Genomic DNA, 16,038 nt, shown 5'->3' with positions numbered 1-16,038 from the left:
TCTTATTGAGAAACTAGGTAGATGACCAGAAAGAGGGCACTGATGTAAGGGATTGGGGTCACTGGAGAAAACCTCTGAAATATACCTACACTTCAAACACCACGGAAGCAAATCAGTATTATCCCAGAGGAGCCAGGATCCTGTAGCACTTCTGTTGACCGGAAGTCCTGCTGTAGTTGGAGCTGAGTTCCAAGCATCATAAACACCCCTCCTTGGTCCTGTGCAGAGCAGTGTTGTACTCTAGAGAAGTCTGGGGGTGGGGGTGGACTGTCACCCCGGGTCCAGCTCTTCTAGGGGTCCAGTTACTGTTTGTATGGCTCAGTTATTCTCATTTTCTCAAGCACCATAACAAAACTGTCCTGGTTGTCATTGGCCACACACTTAACAGCTGGCCAGTACCCATCCACCTGCCCCACACTTTGATTTTTGCCGGTCATTAGTGAACACAAGGTTCCACACCCACCACGGTTCCTTAGTGTGCCCAGTCAGAGCACATATCTCTGAACAATCATGCAGATCTGAAGTGTTGATCTGGAAATATATGACTTCAGCTCTGCATGTCCATGGGATGACAAGTTGCAGCTTTGGAGCAGAGATGAGCAGGGACTTGTTCCAGGGTTGTACATCCAGGGCTGTAGCTGCACAAGTCAGATCTGTGGTCATGGGGGAGGGCGGTCCAGTATACACTTAGCAGAGGAAGCTTAGCTTTGCAAACACAGAGCTGCTGTGTGGTTGAGGACACTCCCCCCCCCCTCTCTCTCTCTCTCTCACACACACACACACACACACACACACACACACACACACACGCACACACACACTAAAATAACAAAGAATTAGTGTTTAGCACTTGTGTTTAGCCCCCATCCTTTGTGAAATGTGTGACACTCATTGTATAGACAATGAAGCCATAACTCAGAGAGGCAGAGTTGCTAACTAGACAGTGTCATTAAGGTTTGCTGAGCTGCAGGTCTTGCTTCCCCTCCTCATAAGACGAGGATAGCAGGTTGGCCCACCTTGCAGCACTGAGACCTCAGACCCTGCCTTGACAGAATTCAGAGATCTCTGTAAACACCAATCACCAAGGCATGGGCTTCTTTAACTGTGTGCACAGCTCATTGCTAGTGTGTGCACACACAGTTCATTGCTAGTGTGTGCACACATATGTATATTTTTGAGCCCAGGGCAAAGCCATCCAGTGGGACCGGTGGTGACTCTCAGACCTTTGTCACTCCCTACCCTTTGCAGAGAGCCATCCGAGTGCGCAGCCATTCCATGGAGACCATGGTGGGCAGCCAGAGGAAGCTGCATGGTGGGAACATTCCTGGCAGCCTCAGTGGAGGTATTGTCCACAACAGCATGGAGGTCACCAAGACCACCTTCTCGGTGAGTGTTTTGGACACTGGGCCAGCATGTGGGGGAAGAGGAGGAGGGAGGAAGGGTGTGTCTCTATCAAGGTTTGGGTTAGGCAGCTTTAGCAGGCAAGCTGGTTGCTGGGCTGGAGACCACTGAAGCTGCTGAGGAGGTGAGCTGACCTCTGCTTGATGACAGCGGTCCTATGGAACTTCTGTGCCAGGTTGCCCTGGGCTTGGTTTGTACCATGAATTGTTCTCCCAGTTTCCTTAGGGTCTGAGCTTGGGGACTCATGAGGGAGACCCTAATTATTGATGAACACAGTGGCCACACCAGCTTGCTCTGCTGCTGGCACTGAGCTGGTGATTGATACCCAAGATCTTACCTGATCCCTGTCATGGCTGTCTGTGTAGACACAGGAGCACTCATTGTTTCATGCTTTAGGAAAAGGAGGCTCAGAGAGGTTAGGTAACTGACTAAAAGTCACCCAGCTAAGAAGAAGATCTGGGGTTTGAATGCAGGACCTCATGATAGAAAACTTAGCCTCTTCATCACTGTGTTCAGTTCTTGGGGAGAGCCAGCCTCGTGGGTCTGTGAGCTCAGGCCACTTGACTAACACAAGGGTAGGGGAGGGAACCACATAGCCAGCCATTAATAGGACAAGTGGCTTTTGATTTATATGGAGTGCAATTTTCTTTTAAAAAAATATCAACAGATGAATAGCTTAGTAAGAGCACCAGTGGAAGGGGAAGCCCTTGGTCCTGCCAAGACTGAACCCCAGTGAACGTGCTTGTTGAGGGGAGGGCGGTAATGGGGGGAAGATGGGGAGGAGAAGCCCATATAGAAGGGGAGGGGGGGCTAGGGGGATGTTGGCCTGTAAACCGGGAAAAGGAATAACAATTGAAATGTAAATAAGAAATACCCAAGTTAATAAAGATGGAGGAAAAAAATTAACAGAATAGACTCACCAAGATGTTGACTTCTATTATAAGTGGCCTTTTGAGCAATGGCTTGGTTTACCTAATATTTTCACATATATCACCTGTATCTCCCAGAGGGTGAGGATGAGGAAACTGAGGCCCAGAGAGTCTGACCATTCTCCCAGAGTGGCACAGCACATGATGGACAGTGAGGCTGGGGTTAGAAACCTAGCAGTCTCCAGGCTTCCTTGCCTCTTTGCTCAAACCTTTACCATGGTGTCCTTCTTCTCCCGGGAGACCTGAGACTGCCCATCAGTCATGCGGACTCAGCTCCACTGCTCTCATTTGGTTTGTTGCTGCAACTCTTGTCTGGGACCATTTATTCACAAGCAGCGATGGAGACTGAGGAGCCCTGGGTTCTTATGGCTAGCTGACCTTGACCCCGTTTCCTGATCCTCGGCTTTCTGATTAGTAAGGTGAAAAGACTGAGGCTGGACAATCCAGGGTACCTCCAGATGTTTCGATCTATGATCTCCTGAATCATCTCAACCAGCTTAGCACCTGGCCTCACTATGGTGATCCTCCAAGAGCTCTAGGCTCTGTTGGACCATTGCCTGCTGTCACAGGCTTGGTTTAAGAGCAGGAGAGGTTGTGAGTGGCTCAATGTTGGGGTCTGAGCTCTTTGCTGTTTTTCTCTGGTCTCATAAGACAAGGAGTCATGTATAGATCGGAGAAGGTGTGGGAAGGACTGGGTGGGCATGTGCACTCACTGTGGTGGTTTTATCGGCAGCCTCCAGTGGCCGCAGCAACCGTGAAGAACCAGTCACGGAGCCCCATCAAGCGGCGGTCGGGACTCTTCCCCCGCCTGCACTCAGGCTCTGAAGGCCAGGGGGACAGCCGGACACGATGGTAACTGTCAGGGCCTGGACTCCATCCCAGCCATGGGGCCTGTCAGTTCTCTTCTCCTTGATAGCTGTCAGGTGTCCATGCATGGGGACAGGTTTTCCCAGTGTCAGGCTTCCCCTGAACCCTGACCTCACCCCAGGTACCTGCATATCCTGTTACTTGTGTTTAGGAGAGAGGCCCTGAGTGGGAAGTGATCAGAGTTTCTGATGCAAAGAAACTGAATAGCTTTGCATGGCTGCTCGGAGAGAGTGTGTAGAGCCCCACTGTACTCAGACAAGTAGACGGTCTCCTGGCAAGGACAGCTGGGAAGGCAGAGAGAGGAGACTGCATGAGGTGTGTGTGTGTGTGTGTGTGTGTGTGTGTGTGTGTGTGTGTGTGTGTATGCGTGTGTGCGCGTGCATTCGTGTGGTCTCCAAAGCTAAGAGGGAAGAAAGAAGAAATTCCTGTGTTTATCATGGAGGGAAGTTCATTGTAGTGACCCAACCCTGGGTTTGACAGTCAAGAGGTCACTAGCAACCTCACTAAAGTGCATGGAGGAATGGGAAGGTGGCTCAGAGGGTAATGTTGCTGATTAAATATGAGGACTTGGATTTGGAACCCTAGTATCCTTATAAAAAGCCAGATGTGGTGACAGGAGGGTCCCTGGAACTTTCTGGTTAGTCAGTGAGTCAAGAATCAGTGAGAAACTATCTTAGAAAATGAGGAGGAAAACTAGAGGGCACACCCATGTTGGCTTCTGATCTCCACAGACATAGGCAGTTGAAAGCACCTGTGTGCACATGCACATGCTACTCTCTCTCCCCCCTCCCCCTCCCTCCCTCCACACACAGAGTTTATATAGGCTGTTGACACCTCTAGGGTAAAGGTGAATGTAAGTGTTATGGAGGATGTGGAGATACTGGCACACTTGTTCATTGCTGGTGGGGATGTGAGATAGTGCATCGACTCTGAAAACAGTGTGGCAGCCTTCCAAGGGCTAAACATAGAGTTCCCATCAGACCCCGCAGTCCCACCCGTAGGTGTGTACGTACAGAGACCATGAGAACTGAAAGCAGTTGTCCATGACAACACCAACACATACTTATTAATTGCAGCATTATTCACGGTAGCTCCAAGTGGGAATAGTCGAAGGGCCTGCCACCCGATGACGAGATGAGCAGAATGAAATAAGTATACCCACAAAGTGTGCAGATAACGAGCGCTGAGATGCCGAGGCAGGTTACAGCCCGGGCAAACTTTGAAAATGTTAAGCTAGTGCAATCCAGATGTGAAGACCATGCATGCTGTCAAGTCCCATTTCTAGGGAATGTCCAGACTAGGCAGAGTTCACAGAGACGGAAATAAATAGGTTAGGGGGGGGTGGGCAGTGAAACAGAGTCTTTTTTTTTTATGGCCTTAAAATGTTCTAAAATTAGATTGTGGCGATGACTGCACAATTCCATGAACATATTAAAAATGTGACACGTGTATTATGCCTCATTAATGCTGCTATTATAAAAAGCTCACCGAAGGGCTGGAGAGATGGCTCAGCAGTTAAGAGCACTAGCGCTCTTGCAGAGGATTGTGGCTTGGTTCCTAGCATCCACACAGAGGCTCACAAGTGTTTGTAACTCTAATTCCAGGGGATCCAATGTTCTCTATAGACACATGGGCACACCAGGCAAGCATGTGACGCAGTACACACATGCAGGCAGACACACACATAGACAATAGGTAAACAAACACGGCTTAAAGAAGAGATCAGTGGTTCTGGGGCTCAGAAGTACTAAAGAAGAAACAGGGAATTGAGGACAGAGCTGTCCTGCTCCCAGAGTCAGGGTAAATTGTGATCTTTGCTGAATGGCAGGAGGAGGCTCTTGGATCCTTGGGCTTAGAGTATCCTTTCCCTCCCCAGCACCCTGGGGTGCATTGTAGGATGTTCCCAAGAGTCATTATAGCAGTGCCTCCCGTTCCCAACCCCTCAGGAATCCATGGGTACTGTGTTGATTCCTTTATGGCCCTGCTCTGTTCCCTATGGGATTGGCTCTTGATTCATAGCTCTGCCTGGGGGAGTGGGCAGCACAGGAAAGGGATAGCCTGGCTGGAGGCCGTCAAGCCAGGACCTCAGTTTGCTGACTTGGACTATCACCATGAATTCGGATTGGCCTTTATTGTGGGGAGCAGAAACCTCTGCTGTCTTCTGTAATCTCAGTGGCTCAGGTGGGGAGGGGAGAATTGGCTACCCTCTGTGGTCCCTGCAGTCTGAGCTCTGACTGGGGCCAAGGGTGGACAAGGGCAGGGCCTGGCCTCCAGCTTCACTTCTCTTTATTCTCCTTCCCTAGTGACAGTGCCTCCAGCACCCCCAAAACCCCAGATGGCGGACACTCTTCTCAGGAGATAAAGTCGGAGACCTCGTCAAATCCCAGCTCTCCAGAAATCTGTCCCAACAAAGAGAAGTAAGGGAGCTCCGGTTTGGGAAGGGCTGGGAGTAGCCACTTAGAGTCCTGGCTCATGCACTCTGCCGCCAGGCAAGCTGAGAGGGGCAGTTCTTGCCTTTGGAAGTCTCTGGAACACAAAGACCACTGGGCAGAGGCTGGGGGAGCTGCTGTGGGGAAGCTCAGTTCTCTGGTGGACCTGCCTCTCTCTCCATCTGCCTTGCTTCCCATTCTCTGCAGGCCCTTCATCAAGTTGAAGGAGAATGGCCGTGCCAACATCTCCCGCTCCTCCTCCAGCACCAGCAGCTTCAGCAGCACAGCAGGGGAGGGCGAGGCCATGGAGGAGTGTGACAGTGGGGTAAGTGAGTCCCAGTCAATCAGAGAATAGCACTCTGGGGCTGTCTTAGTCAGGGTTCCTATTCCTGCACAAACATGACCAAGAAGCAAGTTGGGGAGGAAAAGGGTTTATTCAGCTTACACTTCCACATTGCTGTTCATCACCAAAGGAAGTCAGGACTAGAACTCAAGCAGGGCAGGAAGCAGGAGCTGATGCAGAGGCCATGGAGGGATGTTTCTTACTGACTTGCTTCCCCTGGCTTGCTCAGCTTGCTCTCTTACAGAACCCAAGACCACCAGCCCAGGGACGGCACCACCCACAGTGGGCTGGGTCCTCCCACCATGATCACTAGTTGAGAAAATGCCTTACAGCTAGATCTCATAGAGGCATTTCCTCAAGGGATGCTCCTTTCTCTGTGATAACTTCAGCTTGTGTCAAGTTGACACACAAAACCAGCCAGTACAGGGGCCTAGGCGGTTACATTTTGCTTTAAAAGGAGGAGTGGCCTATGCAGCTGTTACTACCAAATGAGAGCAGTGAGTGAGGGGACTCCGTCTCAGCAGAGTGCTTAGGAGCAGCAGTGGAGGTCGCTCATGCCAGGGGGACACCAACTGGAAAGAGGTCAGGGAAAGGCAGTCATGGCTGAGGCAGAAGTGCCATGGAGGGTTGGAGACAGTGGCTTGCGTGGTCCATCTCAGGACAGCGGTGGGGCCTCTGGGTATACACGGGCCTTGCTCACCCAGTTTCTCTCCTCAGAGCAGCCAGCCGTCCACAACCTCGCCCTTCAAGCAGGAGGTGTTTGTCTACAGCCCGTCCCCCAGCAGCGAGAGCCCCAGCCTGGGGGCCGCTGCCACGCCCATCATCATGAGCCGGAGTCCCACAGGTCAGTAGCATGTGAAGATCTGCATGATGTTGTTAGGAGGACAGAGGTGTGCCCTGACTGAAGTCCTAAGGGCATGCATGTACCCTAGGCATGCTTGACAGGCCAGCTTCTCCTTTTCCAAGATGTTAGGGCCTCACCTCCACTAGCGTACACCATCTGCCCAACATCTTATCTTCTCATAAATGGGGAAACTGAGGCTCAGAGAATTGAATGATTTCATGATGACCCCATGGTGGAGAAGTTAGGATTGAGTGATTAGAAGACTGTATGCTCTACTCATCTCTCGCCCTACCCTGTCACTTCTGAGGGCCAGTGCCACAGCGGTGATTTTGAGCACTGGGCAGTGAGAGGAAATGACAGTGGAGGGGGCTGGAGGAACGAGAGACTATGTTCTGGGTGTGGGTGAGGTTCAGTGCAGTGGGGGTCATGGAGAGGTGAGAAAGGACAGGGGTTATGGGGACCATGAGTGGGCTGCCAGGAGGCCTGGGGAGGACTCGGGCAATGTTGGTAAAAGCCACTGAAGAGCCTGGAGGAGCCTCCTGGTCTTGAGAAAGACCATTTGGCAGCTGCATGTTGAGTATAAAAAGGATTGGTGGGAGCTGGAGGGGAGGCACCAGCAGAGGCCCAGTGGGCTCTAAGTGGAGTCAGGATCATGGCAGAGCATGTTGGGGTATAGAACTTACTTGGTTGGTAGTGCAGGCTTAGGGAGAGTATAGGGACCTGCGTCTCTCAGGTTTCTGAGATCCCTACAGTTGAGCTGTGTAGGAAGTACCAGGTTGGAGGAAAAGGAAAGGGATCAGCTCTCAGGGTCAACCAAGTACCCAGTGTGACAGAGGACTTTTACCCAGGCATGCACTGTGGGGGAAGGGCGAGCTAGTCTGAGAAGGAGGTGTTAGTAGGCAAGCAGTCTCAGGCAGTAAACAGGAAGAGGAAGGGCAGTTGCTAGGTTTTGCACACACTGGTCAATCATCTGTAAACACTCGTACTTACATGCACTGTCAATATTCACACTGACCAGAGGAGGCCAAGGCCTCACCATGGTAGGGGAGGCTTTGCCATCTCCATGGTCTAAGGCATTGGGTCCTTGACATAGCTGTCTGGGTTAACAGGACACACTCTCTCAGGACTTCCAAGGCTCCCTACGAAGATTTGATGAGCAGACACTGTAAAAAGCACACAACCATTAACCTAAATGTGTCTTGTGGGACTGGAATAAAACATTAGTGTGACCAACCAGTTCTCAGCTAGGGCTAATCTCGCTCCCCAAGGGACTTCGGCAATATCTTGGTTTTCACAATAGCTGGAGTCGGGGTGGTGGTCTACTGGTTATCACTCACTCTGTAGAGATCAAATGATGTCAAAAGGAGGATGTAGTGAGATCCAGCAGAGACCATGGTAAAAGCAAATGGCACTTTGTGGAAGGCTTTCTAGTTAATGAGCAGTTTACAGCTCCCTGTCTTGTGGTCAGACAGCTCTCCAGATGGACTCTAACCTCAGCTTTGCTGCTGACTGGCTCACCTCCCAACCCTCGGTTTCCCCATTTGTAAAATGGAATAGCCCTACACATTCGCTGATTTTTTTTCCCTAAAAAAATTGCTTGGTTAAATATTGATGGAATGAACAGATAATCTATCACCAAACTGTGTCCTTTGTGTCACTTAAGTAAATATCAAAAGCAGTGAATACCAGCCTGCTCTCCTGGACAAGGTCTGAGTGAAGAGAGCCTTCGGGAGTGTCTGCAGCTAACTGGTTTAAGGTCACTCAGGGCAGGAGGAAATGTGGAGCAGGTGTGGACTCTTTCCCAGTGCTAACTACGACCCCAGCTGGTGCATCTCCCCACCCACTGGCTGTATTTAACCCTGATTTTCTGCTTCTGACCCCAAACCCCATGTAACATGGACTTGGAGGTCTGGAAACCTGTTTCTAGCTGCTCCAATGAGTGTGTGGAGAGGCAGGCTGAGGGGAGAGGGGTGGTCTGGGAGTCTTCTATAATTGCAGATGCTTGGTCATTGTCTATCCTCACTTCAGCTTCTGGGGACACAAAGGGAAGCAATTGTCAGGGTTTTCAGGGAGGGTCTAATAGCATGTGTGTGTACATGTATTCGTGGTGTGTGTGTGTGTGTGTGTGCCTGTGCATGTGCATGTGTGTGTGTGCATGTGTGCATGTGCATGTGTGTGTGTTTACATGTATTCATGGTGTGTGTGAGTGTGTGTGTGCATGTATTCATGGGGTGTGTGTGAGTGTGTGTGTGTGTGTGTGTGTGTGCATGTATGTGATGCATAGACATGGTAAACTTTACCAACATTGCCAATTGAAGCACAGTTTGAAAATAATGGCAAAATATTCAGTATTCTTTTACTTTGATTCTCATAGGACAGTTTCAGTGATACTTAACTCTGGCGCCTGTAGCCAGTACAAGGCTGTAGATGACAGTCAAATCTGGTTGCCATGTGGGTGTTGATGGATATTATTGACTACATTGACATTTTGCACTGGAAAGACAGCATTTGTCTGTCAGTGATACAAACAGCCTCTTTGCTGAGTTTGGTAGTAGTTTTCCAACACTGGGGGGCAGGTGGCTCTCATGCTGGTCTTCACAGTGTAGTGGCGGCCGGCACAAACTTCTTTCGAGTTTAGTTGATTTATTATTTCTTTCCATTAGTTCCTTTCTTTCTTCCTCTCTTTCTTTCTTTTAAAGATTTATTTATTTATTACGTATACAGTGTTCTGCCTACATGTTTGTCTGTATACCAGATCCCATTACAGATGGTTGTGAGCCACCATGTGGTTGCTGGGAATTGAACTCAACTCTGGAAGAGCAGTCAGTGCTTTTAACCCCTGAGCCATCTCTCCAGCCCTTCCATTAGTTTCTTACATCTGAAGAACAAAACCACACACCAAGCCCGGGTTTGTAACATTGTCAGCTTCAGTAGTTTTAATGCTTTCATTGAGATTGATCTCAAGCCCCCACCATTTCATCCCTGAGCTTGGTGCTGAGGGGAGATGCACAGCCTACCACCTTAACCAATCTTGATAAAAGGACACAGCAGATGCAGTGACACAGATAAAAGCAAAACACTGCAATATAATGAGGAAATATCCGTTATCTTCCTCTTATTTGACCATAATCTTGCATATCATATTCAAATTTGGCTTGTTTACTTATGAGCTTCCATAATTTAATTTTGAAAAATTTTAAAGTGACCCTTGTATAATAAGCAGGGTACAGCATTTCTCAAAGTCTGAGCATTGTTTCTGACAGGTGGGTACCTGTGAGGGAGCATGCTTTGGGGGAGGTTGAGGCACTCCCTCCCTACTCGGTGTTCTGACTTTGCTAGAATAACCGCTCAAGCTCCATATCTACATTTTATCTTCTTAGATGCCAAAAGCAGAAACTCCCCGAGGTCAAACCTGAAATTCCGCTTTGATAAACTCAGCCATGCTAGCTCCAGTGCGGTAAGTATGGTGTGGGCCTCTAAGGAAAGGCGCCATGAGTCCTACACCCCACATTCAGCACCCCTCCTCACAAGACTCTTCCTGTATGCTGGAGAGAGAGAGAGAGAGAGAGAGAGAGAGAGAGAGAGAGAGAGAGAGAGAGAGAGAGAGAGAGCGCACCTGGAGAGTGCTCGTTGGGGTCCCCTGAAGCACGCAGAGATGAATCTGGGGGTGATGGTTCCTGTCCTTACTTGCTGCAGACCAGGCTGGGCAGGTGGCCTCCAGCCACCTTTGCCACTCCTCCTGCAACAGAGCCACATTCTAGCACACAGCCATCCCCAGAGCTGAGATGGGTTCTGCTGACCCCAAGTCCCTTCCTGAACTCTGATTGCCAAAGCCAAGTACACAGAAGCTGCAGGTGGAGGCTCTTGTCTGTTGGTTTGTGTGTTTTTTTTTTGAAAAATTCTTGTGTGTTTTTTACACAGGGTCACTAATGTGAAAGTGAAGGCCTTCCCTTGTCCAAGGTGAGTGTCTTACTGTGGCCATGAGAGGGGAATATTCCCTTAAAGTCACAGTGTCTATGGCTTTATGGCCTGAGAATGGCCAGAGGAGGTCAGCTGAGAAATATGGAGGCCTGCTGTTCATGGTCATCTCCAGGCTTCATGGGGAAGGAGGGTATGAGAACAGTGGCTGGGAAGAGCTGTCCAGTGGCATTGTGGTGAATCCCCACACAGGGTGGAGCTGGTTGTAGCTAGAAGGGGACATAGCTGAAGAGTTCACGTCCTTCCCTGGAGGGAGGATTCCTCAGGTTAACAGTTGCTTTTGTGCAGGCAGTCTGTCTCTCCTTAAAATTTTGGCCAAGGCTCCAGGCTGGTGTCTATCTTCCCCATATGACATGAGATGCCTCATGTTGTTGTGAGGGACAGTCCCAGGGTAGTCTCTCCTGGCATGATGCACCAGTGAACTCCTGATAGTGAAGTCGTCTGAGACTCATTGGCCCCACCTACTCAGTGAGGTCCCCCTGGAGTATGAGTGAGTTGGGACCGAGAGGAAGGGTACAGTTAAGCTCACTTTATGTTAAACCCACGTGTGAGAAAACATAAGAGAAAATGGGAGTGTGATGTTGGCCTCCACTACCTGTGAGGGAATGTGGATGCTTCCGTTGCACAATACTTACACACTGCTTCTGGGGGCTGAGTCCTGGCCCATTGTACTTGGTAGCCTCCTAGTCCTGAGTGTAGTCACAGGCAAGTGGGTTCCCTCTCTGATTCCAGCATGTTCTCATCTCTCTTTTACCCAGTTCTCCATCTTCCCTTCCTTATCTCCTCAGGGAAGTGTGGACTTTGGTCTACAGAAGGCTCCTAATTCCAGCAGCTTGGGGGTGCCGTCTACTACTCTGACCGTGTAGGCCTGCTGTCTCACTGGTCGCCTGCCCAGCAGACCAGCTGTCTGTCCCACGTCCTGACCTGGCCATGACCTTGCCGGATCCTTCTCCAGACCTGAAAGCCCCAGCCTGTACTTCTGACCTCCCGATGTGACCGGCTCTCTGAGTCAACTATCATGTTTTACATGCAGGAAAAGATTTGGGCAAGGGGGACTCTGAGTCCCAGGGGGCTCAGGGAGAAGTTAGGGAGCTCGTCTGCCCCAGAGACAGAAGGGGGTTGTGTGGTGGGGAGCAGAGGTAACTGCAGAATGGTGGGTGGGTACTGTCTGTCTTGGGTCACAGTACAGTGCCTTCCTGGGCATGGTGGAAAGGCTGCTCTTCCAGGAATATCCCAGCATCCTCAAGGTTGAATGCCTTTGCATTTCTGACACATCTGCTGGCCCAGGCCTAGGGAGCTCTGTCCCTTCTGCCAGGGTCCTCTCAGGAGGCTCAGGATGCTGGAAGCTCCAAGTTAGAGCTAGGTGTTCCAGGACCCGGGTGCATGCTCCCTTGACTGTAGTCTCAAGGTTTTTCCTTTCTAACTCTATTCAAGCTGCTGATCATCTTTGTGGTTGGAGAAGCCCTGGTAGTGGGCAGCCAGGAGTCTGGAGTCCAGTGCAGGAGGACTCAGGTCTCCACTTTTGTGAGATTTTGGAAAAGACAAAGTTTAAGCCATCTCTTAGGCGAGAGAGAGGGGAGTGATGTAGCGGACTTGGCAAGTTTTGGTCAGTCAAGTATGTGGTGGAAACAATCTAGTGTTCTTCCACCTCCGTGGTCCTGTCACCTGTGAGGGGGCTGATACTGCCTAGGGCCTGCTTCTAGGCTCAGTCCTCTCCAGTCTTCTTCCTTCCATCTCCAACTGCAGGTTTCTAGACCACTGTCCCATCTGCAGGGCTCCTGGAAGCCCAGATCCCACGAGCCCGTGCTTTAAGACACAGGCCATCTGTATTCCTTGCATGGCCGCCTTCTCTGGGTGAGCCGGCTCATCCCGAGGAGCTGTCCTTGGCTCCTCAGCCTTCCAGGTTCGCAGGGCTTTTCTGCTCCTGGGTTGGGAGTAGAGTATCCACCAGGCTAAACCCTAGCTCTGCACAGCAGGGACTTGAAGATCCCAGCCCATTAGGTACACATAGGTCTGTGGCACAGGACTGCTTAGTCCTGGGCCCCCATTTCAGTGAGCAGACGACCAGATTTCCAGCCAAGTGCTTTGTCTGCATAGGCTCCTATTCCCAAGCCAAAGTACAGAAGGGTGGGGCAGCCCTTGGGGCTGGTATTGTAACTGTGTCATCTGAGCACAATCTTGATCCTTCATTCCCCATGCACTTATGTGCACCCAGGGGAAGGGGCGGTCTCCCCGCCACTCCACTCGGGGAAACCTGCTTACATGAAATACTAATCTGGTAAGACTTGTTCTAGTTAGAAGGTCAACAGAATATCTGTTTATCTTTTATTAAAAGCCAGCGTAGCAGCACCCAGGGCTGGAAGGAGGCGGGTGGATTCTGGCAGTGTTCTGCTGGCAGGTTCCTGCTCGAACTTGAAAGGTCAGACTGTGTTTTCTTTGAAACTATGACAGGACTCTGGCTCCCTTCTCGGTGTTGGACAGCTTTACCTGCTTAGTGGTTCTGCTGTGTTGTATTATGGTCTGGGTCTCCCAGGGGCTTCCAGGTTGTCCCATGTTGTCTGGAAACCTTATAAGCTTTGTCCCCACTGCTTCGGCTACTCTGCCTGCAGGCGTTACCTCTGGGCCAGTGGATAGGATGGCTGACTGTGTACAGAGGCAGTGAGAGGCCCTGGCTGTGGTCTTCACCCTTGGTTTGCTCCTGAGATACTCTGGGCAGGATATGAGGTGCCCCTGACCTCTGCTCATGCCTCTGTCTATCTAGCAGGTCAACCTGTGGCTTCCAGAGTAGGTACCACAGCCCCGCTCAAGTTCTCTCTGCTTAGCAGGAGGAGGATAATGGTGGGGCTCTGCCTCCTCTCAGCCCTCTGGGTTGGAGACTGTTCCTCCCACACTCTGATCCAGTCTTAGGGCTCCGAGTCTTGCTGAGACCCCTTCATGTGACTGGGCTTCTGTAGACAATGCTTCTGCTTGGATTTGGGGGAACCTTTCCACTGTTACCTCCACAAGAGATTCTCCTGTCACAACCGTGGAAACTGTTTTGCAGGTGTTAGTAGGCATCCAGACGCCCCCAGCTCTGTGGATAACCTGAAACAGATGTGGGAGAGCTCCGAATAGAAGGCCAAAGCCAGAGTTTCCTCTGCGATAATGAATGTCGAATGGTGTTTCTTGGAAAACAATCCCAGGCACCATTTGATACCCAAGCCTTCTGGCCCCTGCTTGCTTCTCATCAGACCACGTCATCTTCCAGAGGAACAGAAAGAACTTGCCTGAGGCCACACAGCCGCCTAGTGGCAAAGCTGTTACTAGACCCACAACAGCCTTGGCCCTACTGCATACCAACTCTACCTACTGTTGGCTCAGCAAGCGGTTGCATTTCTTGGAGCCTGGGTTTTGAGGAAGCCCAATAGCTGGGGTCTCTGCATTGGCAGGAGAGGTGCTGGGGGTGGAGGGTATTAATGGGGCCTCAGTCTCTGCTGTTTCCCACCATGAGAAGTCTTGGTCAGCGAGGACACAGCCAGTGGCTTGGGTGAAGGACATGGACGGGGAGGGCTTACATAAAGTGCTTCTTTGGGTTTTCAGTGACTGGGACAAAGGTACCTGGACAAAAGTGTCTTTGTCCTAAATCAGGACAGAAAGTGATAAAATGAACTAATTCTCTGGTCTATCTTCTCTCCCTCCCTCTCTCCATCCCTTCCTTCCTCTTTTTTTGGTGGTGCTGGGGACGTCCCCAAGGTCTTGCTCATGCTGAGTGAGAACCCTGCCACCGAGTCTAGGTCCAGACCTCTCCAGCCTTTTAAAATGGAGGTGGGTAATAAAAGCCCAGATCAGGTGTCTAGGCAGGGCACAGCCAGTTTCATTTTCTTTCCTTTGACCCTTTAAGGTGCCAACTCAAACATCACCTTTTGTTCTTTGTTTCTCAGTCTGCAAAGACAGCTGTGTTGTGTGTGTGTGTGTGTGTGTGTGTGTGTGTGTGTGTGTGTGTGTGTGTGTGTGTGTGGGTTGCCCGGGGTTCAGATAGAGCTTATGGTTTCTGGGCCAGCAGCAACCAAGTTAGCTCCATGCTCTGGACCCCCATGCTCCCTCCCCAGCTTCTAGTTACCGCTCAATCAAAGGCAAGGTTGACACAGAGAACAAGGCTACTCCTGCCACCTGGAGTGGTAGAGGGCTTCTGAGGCATCCTACAAAGCTCTGGTGTCTGTTTCAGCACCAGCTGCATGCCCACACCAATCCCACGTCTCTTCACAGCCAGGCTATGTACTCCTTTGGGAGAAAGAAGACAACTTCCAGAGCCAAGGGTGGTCTGTAGTGAGCAGCAGCTGGGGCAGTGGCTTTGGCCTGGGCCTTACCATCTGCACCAGATGGTGTGCTTGGCTGCAAGACTGGAATTAGTCGTCGTTGTCTTTGGTTCTGTGACATTCCCATGTGAAAGGGTGTAATTCCCCTTCCCACTCCTTAGCGTATGCACCAACTTGTGATGTCCCCGCCCGATCTCCAGCTCCCAGGGTGCCGGTGTTGCCATGTGAAGAGATACCCATGTGGTAGAACCTAAGAGGTGTAGTTGGAAGTGACCCCTGTGACGATGACTTTTCTTTGCTTCCTCTCAGTGAGGGGGGTGATTTGTAGATCCTGACTGCCTATGTGATGTAAATAGTGTACATCTAATTTATTGCTATGGTAGCACATTGTATTTGTTAATGTATAAAACAAATTCTAAAAGGTTGAAAATGTATATTTTGTTGCTTAAATGTGTCTTTGCAGAAATTGACAATAAATAACATATTTTGTGTCCATTAGAGTTCACGTTTCTTGGAGTGGGGCACCACTAGACTCTAGCAGGGCCTTTCCCTGGGGGGTGGCTATCGGTTTGAACCTGTTTACAGACTTTATTAATATTAAAAACAAACAAGACAAACAAACATGGTGCCCGGGAAATAGTTTGTTGGATAAGATTGCTTGCTCTGCAGATCTGAGTCTGAATCTGCAGCCCACAAAACCCATGCCTGAGTGCACATGACTGTGACCCTACAGTGTGTGTGTGTGTGTGTGTGTGTGTGTGTGTGTGTGTGTGTGTGTGTAGAAGCAGACAGATACTGAGAACTTGCTTGTCAGGCAAGGGAAGATGGCAAGCTTTCCGCTCACTGAGAGACCCTGTCTCGCGTCAATAAGGTCCAGAGTGAGGGAAGAAGACTAATGATGTCCTGGGCATGCGTGCACAGGAGTGCAAACATGTGCTCCACGTACACATGC

At 50.3% G+C, this 16,038-nt stretch overlaps 1 protein-coding gene across 12 annotated transcripts in view; it reads left to right on the top strand.

The window, feature by feature from the left end:
- The window catches only part of Rap1gap2 (RAP1 GTPase activating protein 2), a 217,125-nt gene extending 201,544 nt beyond the window's left edge, over positions 1 to 15,581 (top strand). For 11 of the 12 annotated variants that reach the window (XM_039086002.1, XM_017597289.1, NM_001401654.1 and 8 more), the window contains 8 exons: positions 1,249 to 1,386; positions 3,064 to 3,182; positions 5,501 to 5,614; positions 5,834 to 5,951; positions 6,687 to 6,813; positions 10,194 to 10,270; positions 10,735 to 10,773; positions 11,580 to 15,581. In XM_039086002.1, coding sequence (XP_038941930.1) covers positions 1,249 to 1,386; positions 3,064 to 3,182; positions 5,501 to 5,614; positions 5,834 to 5,951; positions 6,687 to 6,813; positions 10,194 to 10,270; positions 10,735 to 10,743 — 702 coding nt within the window. In that variant the 3' untranslated portion in view covers positions 10,744 to 10,773; positions 11,580 to 15,581. The remainder of the gene's footprint in view (positions 1 to 1,248; positions 1,387 to 3,063; positions 3,183 to 5,500; positions 5,615 to 5,833; positions 5,952 to 6,686; positions 6,814 to 10,193; positions 10,271 to 10,734; positions 10,774 to 11,579) is intronic. The other variant, XR_005489831.1, reaches the window with a different exon arrangement.
- Positions 15,582 to 16,038: the final 457 nt, after the last annotated feature.

This window comes from Rattus norvegicus, chromosome 10 (genome assembly GCF_036323735.1).
Source record: "Rattus norvegicus strain BN/NHsdMcwi chromosome 10, GRCr8, whole genome shotgun sequence".
Lineage (NCBI taxonomy): Eukaryota > Metazoa > Chordata > Mammalia > Rodentia > Muridae > Rattus > Rattus norvegicus.
Note: the sequence above shows the minus strand (reverse complement) of the source record. Positions and strands in the feature narration are given on the sequence as shown.